We start from the raw sequence: 17,886 nt of genomic DNA, 5'->3' as shown, positions 1-17,886 counted from the left end.
ATGACAAAGGCCTGAAATAATTTTGGGGAGAGATCTCTTTTAGTTGTGTTTCAGTTGTTCTGGTTCATATGGCTGTGTGTTTTACCCTTTGGTCTGTAACAGAGACACCATGGTCAGAGGGTGAGGGAGAGAAAAGCTGGTTACCTCAGAGCAGCCAGGAAGCCAAGGGGGGGGCGGGCAACAAGAAGGGGTGTGAGCTTAGACACACCCTCAAAAGCACATGCCATTGCCCATGTCTTCTAAGAAGGCTTCCAAAGTTCTAGTCCATTCAAATGGAGTCCATTAGCAGATTAAACAATTGATTAGGGTATGCCCAATGCCCTGCCCTTTATTAATTTAAGAAGCTCTACATCCAACTATGTTGACAATAAAAATTAATCACCACAGGCTGGGAGATGGCTCACCAGGAAAAGGCACTTGATGCCAAACATGACAGTCTGGGTTCAACCTCCCAGATTGACGTGACAGAAGGACAGCTCTGACTCCTTGAGTTACCCTTTGACCTCCACATGTGCCATAAAGGCAGGCATACCCTTGAGAAATAAATAAATGTGCCTTTTTGTAAAAAAAAAAAAAAAAATCCATAACTGTATACCAAAGACAAAGAACATCTTCTGCCCCGAAATCCATTCAGTTTGCTACAAATACAGAATCCTGAACTAGACAGGGCAGGGAAGAAGAGAGTCCTGGGAAGGCGAGTCACCAATGAGTATTTTCTGTTCCTTTTCTCTGCAGGTGTACCCAACCCAGATGCGCGCTCTAGGGATGGGAACCAGCGGCTCCCTATGTCGCATTGGAGCGATGGTAGCTCCATTTATATCGCAGGTACCCAAGAAGGGTGTGCAAGGAGACTGAACCTCAGTGGAGTAGGGAAAGGGGGACCCTGGTGCTCTCAGAGTAAGGTGTATCAAGAATTCCTGCTTTATTGGGGGGGGGGCATAAATGCTTAATTGTCTATGGGCTCTAATTGTGAGTTCTATCCCTTGTGGAACTTGTCAGCCAGGATGGACTGTTGAAAACCAAGAAAATACTGGGGATCAGGAAGGTGGAGCCTTGACCCCAGGAGGTGGGGCTGAAGTCTGGCATAGGCTGGGATAAAATCCTATCTTCTTTTTTAAAAAAAGAATATTTAGTTTATGTATGTGAGTACACTGTAGCTGTCTTCAGACACACCAGAAAAGGGGATTGGATCCTATTACAGATGGTTGTGAGCCACTGTGCAGTTGCTGGGAATTGAGCTCAGGACCTGTGGAAGAGCAGTCAGTGCTCTTAACCATGGACCCACATCTCCAGCCCTGGTGTTTCTTATCTTTCAGTAGGGGAATTTTTGTGTCTACAAAGTTTTTAAACTCCCCTGAAAGTGTTTTCCTGTCTGAAAAATGGGTGCTGCTTTTGTCTTACATTGTTGCTTTTGAAAATCCTTTTTACCCATTTCACCTGTAGCATAGAAGAGCCTACAAGCAAAAGGGGACACCCAAAGTGGGGGATACCTACCCTGTCCCCCTGTCCCCTTATGAGTAGGCTGAGGCCAGCTTTCCCTCCGAGCTTCCAGTGGGGATGGAGACTCTGGGTTCTCAATCACCTGCAGTGTTCTCCCCAGGGAACGGGCACTGTCTCTGCATCAGGGTCACATTGATTCTAGGGGCCTTGGCAATGGTCAGAAAGAGGGAGGCTCTGCCGGCCAATGGGAGACCGGCGATTAGTAGCTGGCTTTTTCCTTTCACAAGGTTCTTTCATTTCTTATTTTCTAAAACAGGTGATTCAATAAGTTCAAGGGAAACCTTTCCAGGCCTGAGAGCTAGCTTAGTGCTTAGAAGGTTTGCTGGTTCTCCAGAGGACTAAAGTTTAATTCCTACACCCAACATCCATGTTGGGTGACTGACGTGTCTGCATCCACAGCTCTGTGTGTCTGCAGCTCTGTGATACCCGATGTCCTCTTTCGGACCTTTCTGGTACTGCACACATAGAGCTCCCCCCCAACACACACACACACACACACACACACACACACACACGTATGCAGACATGCATAAAATATATTTTAAAAGTAAAAACCATATACAGTAGTAATATGTTTACATAATCTAAAGACTAAATATATAAAGTTTAATTCAAAAGCATCTTTCAAAGTGAATGTTTTGAGGTATCTAGTTGTTAAGAAATTAATTGCAACAAAAATAATGAAATCCAGGTTTATGTTTTCCAAGCAAACAAAGAAAGGGGAACTTAAAATAAAGGCTTTGCTATAGTGCAGAAGGGCTCAGCACAGAGCTTCCATGGAGCGAGGCCAGGGACTATTCTCCTTTATTCCAGGAAGCATTTAGGAATTGATGTCTTAATCCTAGCCAAGTATCACACTCTTATAACAACTTCTCATAGACTGAGGAGCTAGGGGTGTAGCTCAGTTGGAAGAGTGTCTACCTAGCATGCAAGTAGCCCTGGGTTCCAGCCCCTGCAGTCCCAGCACTTTGGGAAGTAGAGGAAGGAAGGCCAGAAGTTCAAGGCCATCCTCACCCACCTAGTAAGTTTAGATTCAGAGCTTGGTGAGACTCTGTCTCAAAAACAAACAGGAAAACCATCAGACTGAGTAGCTTATAACTAATAAGTTTCTGACAGTTTTAGGGACAGGAAACACAGGATTAGATGTCTGTAGAGTTGGATTCTGGTGAGGGCCCTCTGCCTTGCTGGTTGATGGCCACCTTATTGTATCTGCACCCATGAAAGAGCCTTGTGTGGCCTGCTTTGTAAGGGAGCAAACACCTCCCAAAGGACCTACCTCCAAATAGAATGTGCTTGTATCTGAGATTAGGAATTCAACATAGGAATTTTGGAGGGCCGTATAGACCTACAGAGTCAATGACATTAGGAGTCCCCTTGGTTCAGCGATGTATGCTATACTGAGACCTGTGGACAGGTGGTTAAGTCCTTCCAGTGAGTGAAGAACAGCTAGGCAAAGTACGGAGCCAAAGCAATGGAGACTGCCCTCTTGTGGCCAAAACCTGAACAAGACATCTTATTAAGTGAGACCATTATGCAAATAAATGAAGGCACTGTGCCTGCCTCACACACATACATACAACACCTCACAAAGGAATGCCAATGGGGAAGTTCACTCAGACAATGGGGCAGAGCCAACAGATGGAGCCTTTGTTAAGAGGAGGGAGGTCTCTTCACCTTGAATCCTCTTTCAGTGACTAATTTAAGAAATGGTTTCTGGAGTGTAAGTCTCCCCTCCCCATTGTAGAAAAATTTTTTTGTTACAATATTTATGTAATTCACTAATAGTCTTTGTTTTATGAAATAAGTTGTTATTCTATTAGTATATAATATTAGTATTTCTTCTAGTTTTTTTAACATATCTTTTTTAAAAGATTCTTTTAAATTTGGGAATTTTACATGAGTTCTGTAGTTACATAATTTCCACCCTGTCTTTTGCTCCGACTTCCCCTCTCACTCCTCAAGTTTGTGACTGAATAATTATTATTTTTCTTTTTTCTTTTCATTTTTTCAGCTAAAAAAATTTCATTGCCATAATCTTACATTAGTAGAGATTTTTGTATTTTGATGCAAATTTAGGGTAATATTTTGATACATAGGTAAAGAATTTTATATACGTTTACAGAAATAAGATTTTTTTTATTGTTATTTTTTTAATTCGATATAATTTATTTACATTTCAAATGATTTCCCCTTTTCTAGCCCCCCCCTCCCCGAAAGTCCCGTAAGCCCCCTTCTCTTCCCCTGTCCTCCCTCCCACCCCTTCCCAGTTCCCCGTTCTGGTTTTGCCAAATACTGTTTCACTGAGTCTTTCCAGAACCAGGGACCACTCCTGCTTTCTTCTTGTACCTCATTTGATGTGTGGATTACAGTTTTCTAGGTTAATAACCACTTATTAGTGAGTGCATACCATGATTCACCTTTTGAGTCTGGGTTACCTCACTTAGTATGATGTTCTCTAGCTCCATCCATTTGCCTAAGAATTTCATGAATTCATTGTTTCTAATGGCTGAATAGTACTCCATTGTGTAGATATACCACATTTTTTGCATCCACTCTTCTGTTGAGGGATACCTGGGTTCTTTCCAGCATCTGGCAATTATAAATAGGGCTGCTATGAACATAGTAGAGCATGTATCCTTATTACATGGTGGGGAATCCTCTGGGTATATGCCCAGGAGTGGTATAGCAGGATCTTCTGGAAGTGAGGTGCCCAGTTTTCGGAGGAACCGCCAGACTGCTTTCCAGAGTGGTTGTACCAATTTGCAACCCCACCAGCAGTGGAGGAGTGTTCCTCTTTCTCCGCACCCTCTCCAACACCTGCTGTCTCCTGAATTTTTAATCTTAGCCATTCTGACTGGTGTAAGATGAAATCTTAGGGTTGTTTTGATTTGCATTTCCCTAATGACTAATGAAGTTGAACATTTTTTAAGATGCTTCTCCGCCATCTGAAGTTCTTCAGGTGAGAATTCTTTGTTTAACTCTGTACCCCATTTTTTAATAGGGTTGTTCGGTTTTCTGGAGTCTAACTTCTTGAGTTCTTTATATATATTGGATATTAGCCCTCTATCTGATGTAGGATTGGTGAAGATCTTTTCCCAATTTGTTGGTTGCCGATCTGTCCTCTTGATGGTGTCCTTTGCCTTACAGAAACTCTGTAACCTTATGAGGTCCCATTTGTCAATTCTTGCTCTTAGAGCATACGCTATTGGTGTTCTCTTCAGAAACTTTCTCCCTGTACCGATGTCCTCAAGGGTCTTCCCCAGTTTCTTTTCTATTAGCTTCAGAGTGTCTGGCTTTATGTCGAGGTCCTTGATCCATTTGGATTTGAGCTTACTACAAGGAGACAAGGATGGATCAATTCGCATTCTTCTGCATGCTGACCTCCAGTTGAACCAGCACCATTTGTTGAAAAGGCTATCTTTTTTCCATTGGATGTTTTCAGCCTCTTTGTCGAGGATCAAGTGGCCATAGGTGTGTGGGTTCATTTCTGGATCTTCAATCCTGTTCCATTGATCCTCCTGCCTGTCACTGTACCAATACCATGCAGTTTTTAACACTATTGCTCTGTAGTATTGCTTGAGGTCAGGGATACTGATTCCCCCAGATTTTCTTTTGTTGCTGAGAATAGTTTTAGCTATCCTGGGTTTTTTGTTATTCCAGATGAATTTGATAATTGCTCTTTCTAACTCTGTGAAGAATTGAGTTGGGATTTTGATGGGTATTGCATTGAATCTGTATAGTGCTTTAGGCAAAATGGCCATTTTAACTATATTGATTCTACCGATCCATGAGCATGGGAGTATTTCCCATTTTTTGAGGTCTTCTTCCATTTCCTTCTTCAGAGTCTTGAAGTTCTTGTCATACAGATCTTTCACATGTTTGGTAAGAGTCACCCCAAGATACTTTATACTGTTTGTGGCTATTGTGAAGGGGGTCATTTCCCTAATTTCTTTCTCAGCCTGCTTATCCTTTGAGTATAGGAAGGCCACTGATTTGCTTGAGTTGATTTTATAACCTGCCACTTTGCTGAAGTTGTTTATCAGCTGTAGGAGCTCTCTAGTGGAGTTTTTTGGGTCACTTAGGTAGACTATCATGTCGTCTGCAAATAATGATAGTTTGACTTCCTCCTTTCCAATTTGTATCCCTTTGACCTCCTTATGTTGTCGAATTGCCCGAGCTAGTACCTCAAGTACAATATTGAAAAGATAAGGAGAAAGGGGGCAGCCTTGTCTGGTCCCTGATTTCAGTGGGATTGCTTCAAGTTTCTCTCCATTTAGTTTGATGCTGGCTACCGGTTTGCTGTATATTGCTTTTACTATGTTTAGGTATGGGCCTTGAATTCCTGTTCTCTCCAAGACTTTAAGCATGAAAGGATGCTGAATTTTGTCAAATGCTTTTTCAGCATCCAATGAAATGACCATATGGTTTTGTTCTTTGAGTTTGTTTATGTAGTGGATTGTATTGATGGATTTCCGTATATTGAACCAACCCTGCATTCCCGGGATAAAGCCTACTTGATCATGGTGGGTGATCGTTTTGATGTGTTCTTGGATTCGGTTGGCAAGAATTTTATTGAGTATTTTTGCATCGATGTTCATAAGGGAAATTGGTCTGAAGTTCTCTTTCTTTGTTGGATCTTTGTGTGGCTTTGGTATCAGCGTAATTGTGGCTTCGTAGAAGGAATTGGGTAGTGTTCCTTCTGTTTCTATTTTGTGGAATAGTTTGAAGAGTATTGGTGTTAACTCTTCTTTGAAGGTCTGGTAGAATTCTGCACTGAAACCATCTGGTCCTGTGCTTTTTTTGGTTGGAAGACTTTCTATGACTCCTTCTATTTCTTTAGGCTTTATGGGACTGTTCAGATGGTCTAGTTGGTCCTGATTTAATTTTGGTATTTGGTATCTATCAAGGAAATTGTCCATTTCCTCCAGATTCTCCAGTTGTGTTGAGTACAGGCTCTTGTAGTAGGATCTGATGATTTTTTGGATTTCCTCAGTTTCCGTTGCTATGTCTCCCTTTTCATTTCTAAGTTTGTTAATTTGGATACTTTCTCTGTGCCCTTTGGTCAGTCTGGCTAAGGGTTTATCTATCTTGTTGATTTTCTCAAAGAACCAGCTCCTGGTTTTGTTGATTTTTTGTATGGTTCTCTTTGTTTCTACTTGATTGATTTCGGCCCTGAGTTTGATGATTTCCTGCCTTCTACTCCTCCTGGGCGAAATAGCTTCTTTTTGTTCTAGGGCTTTCAGGTGTGTCATTAAGTTGGTAATGTATGCTCTCTCCATTTTCTTTTTGGAGGCACTCAGGGCTATGAGTTTTCCTCTTAGCACTGCTTTCATTGTGTCCCATAGATTTGGGTATGTTGTGTTTTCATTTTCATTGTGTTCTAAAAAGTCTTTAATTTCTTTCTTTATTTCTTCCTTGACCAAGGTATCATTGAGTAGAGTATTGTTGAATTTCCACGTGTATGTGGGTTTTCTATTGTTTCTGTTGCTATTGAAGACCACTTTTACTCCATAGTGATCAGATAGGAGGCATGGGATTAGTTCGATCTTCTTATATTTGTTGAGGTCTGTCTTGTGACCAATTATATGGTCGATTTTGGAGAAGGTACCATGAGGTGCTGAAAAAAAGGTATATTCTTTTGTTTTAGGATAAAATGTTCTATATATATCAGTTAAATCTAATTGGTCCAAAGCTTCAATTAGTTTCATTGTGTCCTTGTTTAGTTTCTGTTTTCCTGATCGGTCCATTGAGAAAAGTGCAGTGTTGAAGTCACCCACAATTATTGTGTTAGGTGCAATGTGTGCTTTGAGTTTTAATAAAGTTTCTTTTATGAAAGAGGGTGCCCTTGCATTTGGAGCATAGATGTTCAGGATTGAGAGTTCTTCTTGTTGTATTTTTCCTTTGACCAGCAAGAAGTGTCCCTCAGAGTCTCTTTTGATGACTTTGGGTTGAAAGTCAATTTTATCTGATATTAAAATGGCTACTCCAGCTTGTTTCCTGAGACCATTTGCTTGTAAAATTGTCTTCCAGCCTTTTACTCTAAGGTAGTGTTTGTTTTTGACCCTGAGGTGTGTTTCCTGTAAGCAGCAAAATGTAGGGTCCTGTTTACGTATCCAGTCAGTTAGTCTGTGTCTTTTTATTGGGGCATTGAGTCCATTGATGTTAAGAGATATTAAGGAATAGTGATTGTTACTTCCTATCATTTTTGACGTTATTTTTTAAGTTTGATTGCTTAACTTCTTTTGGGTTTGATGAAAGGTTACTATCTTGCTTTTTTCAGGGTGAAGTTTCCCTCCTTGTATTGGTGTTGTCCTCCTATTATCCTTTTTAGGGCTGGGTTTGTGGATAGATATTGGGTAAACTTGGTTTTGTCGTGAAATATCTTAGTTTCTCCATCTATGGTGATTGAGAGTTTTGCTGGATATAGTAGTTTTGGTTGGCATTTGTGTTCTCTTAGAGTCTGCATGAGATCTGCCCAGGACCTTCTATCCTTCATAGTCTCAGGTGAAAAGTCTGCTGTGATTCTGATAGGTCTTCCTTTATATGTTACTTGGCCTTTTTCTCTTACTGCCTTTAATATTCTTTCTTTGTTTAGAACATTTGGTGTTGTGATTATTATGTGACGGGAAGTATTTCTGTTCTGGTCCAGTCTGTTTGGAGTTCTGTAGGCTTCTTGTATATTCATGGGCATCTCTCTGTAGGTTAGGGAAGTTTTCTTCCATAATTTTATTGAAGATATTTGCTGGCCCTTTAAGTTGTAAATCTTCACTCTCATCTATGCCTATAATCCTTAGGTTTGGTCTTCTCATTGTGTCCTGGATTTCCTGGCTATTTTGGGTTACAAGCTTTTTGCATTTTGCATTTTCTTTAACTGTTGAGTCCATGGTTTCTATGGAATCTTCAGCATCTGAGATTCTTTCTTCTATTTCTTGTATTCTGTTGTTGATATTTGCATCTCTGTCCCCTGATTTCTTCCCAAGGCTTTCTATCTCCAAAGTTGTCTCCTTTTGAGTTTTCTTAGTTGTTTCTACTTCTGATTTTAGATCCTGGATGGTTTTGCTTAGCTCCTTCACTTGCTTGTTTGTGCTTTCCTGTAATTCTTTAAGAGATTTTTGTGTTTTTTCTTTCATGACCTCAGCCTGTTGACCAAAGTTCTCCTGTATTTCTTTAAGAGATTTTTGTGTTTCGTCTTTCATGACCTCAGCCTGTTGACCAAAGTTCTCCTGTATTTCTTTAAGTGTTTTTTGCATTTCCTCCTTGTTGACTTTTGTATTCTCCTGGATTTCTTTCAATGATTTTTGTGTTTCCCTTGCAAGGGCTTCTAACTTTTGATCCATTTTCTCCTGAATTTCTTTAAGTATGTCCTTCATGTGTTCCTGTACCAGCATCATGACCAGTGATTTTAAATCCAAATCTTGTTTTACTGGTGTGATGGGGTATCCAGGGCATGCTGGTAGAGGAGAATTGGGTTCAGATGTTGCCATATTGCCTTGATTTCTGTTAGTGACGTTCCTGCGTTTGCCTTTTGCCATCTAGCTCTCACTGGTGTTACTTGGTCTTGTCAGTGCTGGACTCACCAGTGCAAGCTGCCCCTTCCCCGTTGGCCTCTGGTGCACAGCTTACACCCTGCACTGCCTGTAGACAGGGTGCTGCTGTCCAGGCTGTTCAGATCCCGAAGCAGGCACCTGAAGGCTCCCGCTGGGGCCCGCAGGATTTATTGGAGCACACCGACTTCTCCCAGCTGGCCGCCCGGAAGCCCCCTCTAGCCTCTTGAGGGACCTGGAGATGTGGTGAGGCCGCCGAGGCTGATCTGAAGCAGAGAGAGTTGACCTGAGGGCTTCTGCCTGAGGCCTTGCCCCAGATTGTGTCTGTGGACCAGATGGAACCCATGTGCACCCCCAGGGAGCTCCGAAGGTGTATGCTGCTGTGACCTCCCCTGTGTTCCGCTCACTCCGCTGGGCAGCCGATTTCCCCAACCGTGCTGGCGCACACTAGGTTAGCCTTGTCGCCCAGGCCCTGAGTCCAGGCAAAAGCCTGGGAGGCCAAGATCCGAGCAAAGTTCCCCTAGGGCTATGACTGTTAATTGGGTCCACCAGGTGACCCGGATGGCCGGCGTGTGCGTCCGCGCTCCCCGAAAGCGCCGGGAGTGTCTGTTGTGCTAATAACCTCCTGGGCGGGTTGACACACAGATGGCCCACCAAGCCGCCCAGTTCTTGGGGTCAGTCCTGTGCCTTTTGGGGTCTAGACCCCCGTTTTGTTAGCCTCAGGCTACGCTTGTTAGCCGTCTCTGCCCTCCCGAGCACTCTGGGTCCTGTAGGCAAAATGGCGGCGCGTGCGCTGGCCAGGGCAAAAAAAACCTCCTGGCTGGGTTGGCACCCCGATGGCCACCCGCACAGCCCAGGGCCTGGGTGCAGGCCAACGCCCATCAGGCTCAGACCCCTGCGGTGTTGGGCCTAGGATTATGTTTGTGTACCTCAGTCTGTCCGATCTCTGGAGCCAGGAATCAAGATGGAGGTGAGTCTCTCCTGACTGGCGGGAAGCCGAGTTCTGAAGTGGCTTCCGTGCAGCGAAAGGCTCCGCAGAACCGCAGCTGCTTGCCGCCCGGCTGGTCAGCGAAGGTCAGTGGTCGTGGGCGCAGGGCCTAACTGGACCCTGTGTCGCCTTGGTTCCACCGCTGATGGCCCTTCAGCTGGACCAGCTACTGCTGCCGCCGCCGCCGCCGCCGCCCATAAGATTATTTTTTTATATGATCTGTAGGTTATTGTATGTAGGTAATAATTTAAGGTTAATTTTGATACACATAATGTATATATGTTTTCATTTTTATTTGAAAATTATGCTTATATAATTTTTTATTTTCCAGATTTTTAATTATTTTTATTAGATATTTTTTGTTTTGTTTTTTTGAGACAGTGTTTCTCTGTATAGCCCTGGCTGTCCTGAAACTCACTCTGTAGACCAGGCTGACCTCGAATTCAGAAATCCGCCTGCCTCTGCCTCCCAAGTGCTGGGTTAAAGGCATGCACCACCACTGCCTGGCAGATATTTTCTTAATTTATATTTCAAATGTTATCCCCTCTCCTGGTTTCCCTTCTAAAACTCCCTAACCCATTTCCTCTCCCCTTGCTCACCAACCAACCCACTCCCACTTCCCTGTCTTGGCATTCCCCTACACTGGGGCATCGAGCCTTCTCAGGACCAAGGGCCTCTTCTCCCTTTGATGTCCAACAAGGCCATCCTCTGCTACATATGTAGCTGGAGCCATGGGTCCCTTTGGTTGGTGGTTTAATCTCTAGGAGCTCTGGGGGTACTGGTTGGTACATATTATTGTTCCTTCCGTGAGGCTGCAAACATCTTCAGCTTCTCCGTCCTTTCTCTATCTCCTCCACTGGGAACCCTGTGCTCAGTTTAATGGTTGGCTGAGAGCGTCTCCCTCTGTGTTTGTCAGGCACTGGCAGAGCCTCTCAGGAGAAAGATATATCAGGCTCCTGTCAGCAAGTACTTGTTGGCATCCACAATAGTAGCTGGGTTTGGTAACTTTATTTGGGGTGGATCCCCAGGTGGGGCAGTGCCTGGATGGCCTTTCCTTCAGTCTCTGATCCACACTTTGTCTCTGTATCTCCTCCTGTGGGTATTTTGTTTCCCCTTCTAAGAAGGACCAGAGTATCCATACTTTAGTCTTCTTTCTTCTTGAGCTTTGTTTGGTCTGTGAGTTATATCTTGGGTAATCCAAGCTTTGGGTTAATATCCACTTATTAACCCAAATTCATCCACTCAGGATGATATTTTCTAATTCCATCCATTTGCCTAAGAATTTCATGAATTCATTGTTTTTAATAGCTGAGTAGTATTCCATTGTGTAAATATACCACATTTTCTGTATCCATTCCTCTGTTGAGAGACATCTGGGTTCTTTCCAGCTTCTGACTATTATAAATAAGGCTGCTATGAACATAGTAGAGCATGTGTCCTTATTACATGTTGGAGAATCTTCTGGGTATTTGCCTAGGAGTGGTATAGCAGGATCCTCTGGTAGTACTATGCCCAGTTTTCTGAGGAACCGCCAGACTGATTTCCAGAGTGGTTGAACCATCTTGCAATCCCACCAGCAGTGGAGGAGTGTTCCTTGTTCTCCACATCATCGCCAACACATGCTGTCTCCTGAGTTTTTGATCTTAGCCATTCTGACTGGTGTGAGGTAGAAAGAATCTCAGGGTTGTTTTGTTTTACATTTCCCCAGTGACTAAGGATGATGAACATTTATTTAGGTGCTTCTCAGCCATTCAAGTTTCCTCAGTTGAGGATTCTCTGTTTAGTTCTGCTCCCCATTTATTGATAGGGTTATTTGGTTCTCTGGAGTCTAATTTCTTGTGTTCTTTGTATATGTTAGATATTAGCCCTCTGTTAGATGTAGGGTTGGTAAAGATCTTTTCCCAATTTGTTGGTTGCTGTTTTGTCATATTGACAATGTCCTTTGCCTTACAGAAGCTTTGTAATTTTATGAGGTCCCATTTATCAATTCTTGATCTTAGAGCATAAGCTATTGATGTTCTCTTCAGGAAATTTTCCCCTGTGCCCATGTGCTGGAGGCTCTTCCCCACTTTCTTTTCTATTAGTTTCAGTGTATCTGGTTTTATGTGGAGGTCCTTGATCCACTTGGACTTGAGCTTTGTAAAGGAGATACAAATAGATCAAGTTGCATTCTTCAGCATGCTAACTGTCAGTTGAACCAGCACCATTTATTGAAAATGCTGTCTTTTTTCCACTGGATGGTTTTAGCTCCTTTGTCAAAGATCAAGTGACCACAGGTATGTGGGTTCATTTTTGGGTCTTCAATTCTATTCCATTGATCTATCACTGTAACAATACTATGTGGTTTTTATCACTATTGCTCTATAGTACAGCTTGAGGTCTGGGATGCTGATTCCCCCAGAAGTTCTTTTATTGTTGAGAATAGTTTTCAGCTATGTTGGGTTTTTTTTTTATTCAAGATAAATTTGAAAAATGCTCTTTCTAACTCTATGAAGAATTGAGTTGAAATTTTGATGGGGATTGCATTGAATCTGTAGATTGCTTTCGGCAAGATGGCAATTTTTATATATTAATTTACTATATTAATCCTCTTAATCCATGAGCATGGGCGATCTTTCCATCCTCTGAGGTCTTCTTGGATTTCTTTCTTCAGAGACTTGAAGTTCTTGTCATATAGATATTTCACTTGTTTAGTTAAAGTCATACCAAGATATTTTATATTATTTGTGACTATTGTGAAGGGAGTTGTTTCTATAATTTCTTTCTCAGCCTCTTTATCCTTTGAGTACAGGAAGGCCACTAATTTGTTTGAGTTAATTTTATATCCAGCCACTTTGCTGAAGTTATCAGGTTTAGGAGTTCTCTGGTGGAATTTTTGGGGTCATTTAAGTATACTATCATATCTGCAAATAGTGATATTTTGACTTCTTCCTTTCCAATTTGTATCCCTTTGACCTCTTTTTGTTGTCTAATTGCTCTGTCTAGGACTTATATTGAGTACTATATTGAGTAGGTAGGGAGAGAGTGAGTCACTTTGTCTAGTCCCTGATTTTAGTGGGATTGCTTCAAGTTTCTCTCCACTTAGTTTGATGTTGGCTACTGGTTAGTTGTATATTGCTTTTACCATGTTTAGGTATGAGCCTTGAATTCTTCATCTTTCTAAGACTTATCATGAAGGGGTGTTGGATTTTGTCACATGCTTTCTCAACATCTAATGAAATGATCATGTGGTTTTTTTCTTTGAGTTTGTTTATATAGTGGATTATGTTGATGGATTTCCTTATATTGAACCATTCCTGTATCCCTGGAATAAAACCTACTTGGTCATGATGGATGATTGTTTGATATGTTTGATGTGTTTGGATTTGGTTGGCAAGAATTTTATTGAGTATTTTTGCATCAATTTTCATAAGGGAAATTGGTCTGAAGTTCTCCTTTGTAGGGTCTTTGTGTGGTTTAGGTATCAGAGTAATTGTAGCTTCATAGAATGAATTGGGTAGTGTTCTGTCTGTTTCTATTTTGTGGAAAAATTTGGAGAGTATTGGTATTAGGTCTTCTTTGAAGGTCTGATAGAACTCAGGACTAAACCCATCTGGACCTGGGCTTTTTTTGCTGGGAGGCTGTTGATGACTGCTTCTATTTTATTAGAGGTTATGGGACTGTTTCAATCATTTATCTGATCCTGATTTAACTTTGGAACCTGGTATCTGTCTAAAAAATTGTCCATTTCATCCAGATTTTCCAGTTTTGTTGAGCAAAGGCTTTTGTGGTAGGATCTGATGATTTTTTAGATTTCCTTGGTTTCTGTTGTTATGTCTCCATTTTCATTTCTGATTGTGTTAATTTGTCTCTGTGCCCCCTGGCTAGTTTGGCTAAGGGTTTATCTATCTTGTTGATTTTCTCAAAGAACCAGCTCCTAGATTGGTTGATTCTTTGTATAGTTCTTTTTGTTTCTACTTGGTTGATTTCAGCCCTGAGTTTATTCCCTGCCTTATACTCTTCTTGGGTGTATTTACTTCTTTTTTGTTCTAGAGCTTTCAGATGTTCTGTCAAGCTGCTAGTGTATGCTCTCTCCAGTTTCTTTTTGGAGGCACTCAGAGCTATGAGTTTTCCTCTTAGGGCTGCTTTCATTGTGTCCCACAGGTTTGAGTGTGTTGGGGCTTCATTTTCGTTAAATCTAAAAAGTCTTTAATTTATTCCTTCCTTCCTTCCTTCCTTCCTTCCTTAACCAAGTTATCATTGAGTAGAGTGTTGTTCATTTTCCACGTGTATGTGGGCTTTCTTGTTGTTTTTGTTGCTATTGAAGACCAGCCTAAATCTGTAGTGATCTGATAAGAGACATGGGATTATTTTAATCTTCTTATATCTGTTGAGGTCTGTTTTATGACCAAGTATATGGCCAGTTTTAGAAAAGGTACCATGAGGTGCTGAGAAGAAGGTATATTCTTTTGATTTAGGATGATATGTTCTATAGATATCTGTTACATCCATTTGGTCCATAACTTCTGTTAGTTTCACTGTGTCTCTGTTTATTTTGTGTTTCCTTGATCTGTCCATAGGTAAGAGTGGGGTGCTGAAGTTTCCTACAATTATTGTGTGAGGTGCAATGTGTGCTTTGAGCTTTAGTAAAGTTTCTTTAATGAATGTGGGTGCCCTTGCATTTGGAGCATAGATGTTTAGAACTGAGAGTTCTTCATGGTAGATTTTTCCTTTGATGATCCTTCCTTATCTTTTTTTTTTTTTTATGATTTTTGGTTGAAAGTTGATTTTATCTGATATTAGAATGGCTACTCCAGCTTGTTTCCTGGGACCATTTGCTTGGAAAATTGTTTTTCAGACCTTTACTCTGAGGTAGTGTCTGTCTTTGACACTGAGGTGCATTTCCTGTATGCAGCAAAATGCTGGGTCCTATTTATAAATCCAGTCTATTAGTCTATGCCTTTTTATTGGGGAATTAAATCCATCGATATTAAGAGATATTAAGGAATAGTGATTGTTGCTGCCTGTTATTTTTGATGCTATTTTTATGTTTGTGTGGTTATCTTCTTTTGGGTTTGTTGAAAGAAGATTATGTTCTTGTTTTTCTAGGGTGTAGTTTCCCTCCTTGTGTTGGCGTTTTCTGTCTATTATCCTTTGTCAGGCTGGATTTGTGGAAAGATATTGTATAAATTTGGTTCTGTCATGAAATATCTTGGTTTACCCATCTATGGTAATTGAGAGTTTTGCTAGGTATAGTAGTCTGGGCTGGCATTTGTGTTCTCTTAGGGTCTGTATGAGATCTACCCAGGATCTTCTAGCTTTTGTAGTCTCTGGTGAGAAGTCTGGTGTAATTCTGATAGGTCTGCCTTTATATGTTACTTGACCCTTTTCCCCTTGCTGCTTTTAATAATTTTCTTTGTTTAGTACATTTGGTGTTTTGATTATTATGTAACAGGAGGAATTTCTTTTCAGGTCCAATCTATTTGGAGTTCTATAGGCTTCTTGTATGTTCATGGGCATACAATGACCTCTTTCTTTAGGTCAGGGAAGTTTTGTTCTATAAATTTGTTGAAGATATTTACTGGCCCTTTAAATTGGGAATCTTCACTCTCTTCTATACCTATTATACTTAGGTTTGATCTTATTATGTTTTGGATTTCCTGGATGTTTTGGGTTAGGAGCTTTTTGCATTTTGCATTTTCTTTGACTGTTGTGTCAATGTTTTCTATGGTATCAATGGTACTTGAGATTCTCTCTTCTATCTCTTGTATTCTGTTGGTGATGCTTGCATCTACAACCCCTGATCTCTTTCCTACATTTTCTATCTCCAGTGCTGTCTCCCTTTGTGATTTCTTTATTGTTTCTATTTCCATTTTTAGATCCTGAATGGTTTTGTTCTGTTCTTTCACCTGTTTGTTTGTTTTGTTTGTTTGTTTGTTTTTGTTTTTTTGTTTTTTTTTTATTTGGTTTTTTCGAGACAGGGTTTCTCTGTATAGCCCTGGCTGTCCTGGAGCTCACTCTGTAGACCAGGCTGGCCTCGAACTCAGAAATCCACCTGCCTCTGCCTCCCAGAGTGCTGGGATTACAGGCGTGCACCACCACTGCCTGGTTGGTTGTGTTTTACTGTAATTCTTTAAGGGATTTTTGTGTTTCCACTTTAAGGGATTCTATTTGTTTACCTGTGTTCTCCTGTATTTCTTTAAGGAAGTTATTTATGTCTTTCTTAATATCTTCTATCATCATCATGGGATGTGATTTTAAATCAAAGTCTTGTTCTTCTCGTGTGTTTGTGTATCCAGGGCATGCTGTAGTGGGAGAACTGGGTTCTGATGGTGCCAAGTAGCCTTGGTTTCTGTTGCTTGTGTTCTTGTGGTTGCTTTTTGACATCTGGTTATCTCTGGTGTAAGCTGGTCTTGCTGTCTTTGACTGTAGCTTGTCTGTTCTGCAAACAGGTGTGTCAGTACTCCTGGGAGACCAGTTCTCTCCATGAGGAATTTAGGTATGGAAAGTTGTGGTACAGGGTCAGCTCTGTGCTCAAAGGTGTGTAAGCACTTCTGGGAGACTAGCTCTCTCCTGGTGGTATTTGTGTATATAGCTCTGTGGCCCAGGATCAGATCTGGGCACAGACAGAAATTGGAAGCCTCCTGTCCCAGGTAACCCCTCGGTTCCTGTGTCCTGAAAGTTCTAGGCAGGTTCCTCTGAGTAGCAGTGGTGGTCCTACCTGCACTTACAGGCCTGTCTGTACTCCTGGGAGGCTAGCTATCTCCCTGTGCCACCTGGGTATAGAGCCCTGTGGCAGAGGATAATTTCCAGACACAGACAGAAACCTGAAGCAATTATTATTTTGCGCATGCGTGTACACACACACACACACACACACACACACACACAGAGCCTACTATGTCCAGTTAATGTTGCTTGTATATGTACATGCTTTGGGCTGCTGGCTAAGGATTGGATACCTTATCAGCAGACTTGTACCTAGAGAAGACTGCATGTCCCTATCTTATTAGCTCTTACTTGCCTGCAGCTTTTCTTCTCGGAGCGGGGCCTTTGTGAGCTGTCCTTCATCTACACTGGCAGGTTTGTATTGTTGAGAGTTCATGGTAAAGCTTCTTGTCATACAGAAGACACTACTGTGTAGCAGACATTCCTGACCTCTGGATCTTCCAGTCTTCCTGCTTCATCTTCTGTGATGTTTCTGAGCCTTAGGTGGAGGCTAATTGTATTATATTGATTGCATATGGATACCCCATGGTCTGCTGCTCTTTGCTTTTTTGATCAATTGTCAATTTTTGTAGTGTCTCTTTCTGATGCAAAACAAAACTTCTTCAAAGAGGCTTGAGAGCAACACTTATTTGTGGCTATCAGGGTAAATAGTTAGAAAACGGAAAATATATTGGTTCAGGAAAATGGTAGCAGGCTCTCCTCTGGTGCAGATAGTTGACTATGTTTGTAGTACTAGGCTTGACATCTCTCCTACCAAGCAAGCCTTGGGCCCTGCTAGGCAGTTGTTTTTAGAGTTAAGATGTCAGGACCACCATTGCACCATTGGGGATAGCTTGCCATGCTGCTGGTGGTTGTAGGGTCTTATGCTTTAGCACTAGGTAGGACTGGGGATTGGATTGCTCTGCTCTCTTGGCAGCTTCCATAGAATCATCGGATGTGAGAATTAGTCTGTAAGAGTCCATCAGACAGCTCTCACTCAAAAAGACCACAGACCGCTGGGATGGCTGCAAACTTCAAGAGGTTTATTGTTCCAGTGTGCGTTGGGGTCCCTCAGCACACAGGCAAGGGGAGACCCCAAGCTCACCAAACACACACTTTTTATGTACATTTTGTCTGGGAAGTCTAGGTGGCTGCCTGAGTTGGACT

General features: G+C 41.7%; 1 protein-coding gene across 1 annotated transcript in view; it reads left to right on the top strand.

Annotated features, from left to right (window-relative positions):
• The window catches only part of Svopl (SVOP like), a 68,451-nt gene that overhangs the window by 31,175 nt on the left and 19,390 nt on the right, over positions 1–17,886 (top strand). Inside the window, exon 13 of the mRNA XM_052172837.1 lies at positions 736–825. Coding sequence (XP_052028797.1) covers positions 736–825 — 90 coding nt within the window. The remainder of the gene's footprint in view (positions 1–735; positions 826–17,886) is intronic.

The sequence above is a fragment of the Apodemus sylvaticus genome, chromosome 2, assembly GCF_947179515.1.
Source record: "Apodemus sylvaticus chromosome 2, mApoSyl1.1, whole genome shotgun sequence".
Classification (NCBI taxonomy): domain Eukaryota; kingdom Metazoa; phylum Chordata; class Mammalia; order Rodentia; family Muridae; genus Apodemus; species Apodemus sylvaticus.
Note: the sequence above shows the minus strand (reverse complement) of the source record. Positions and strands in the feature narration are given on the sequence as shown.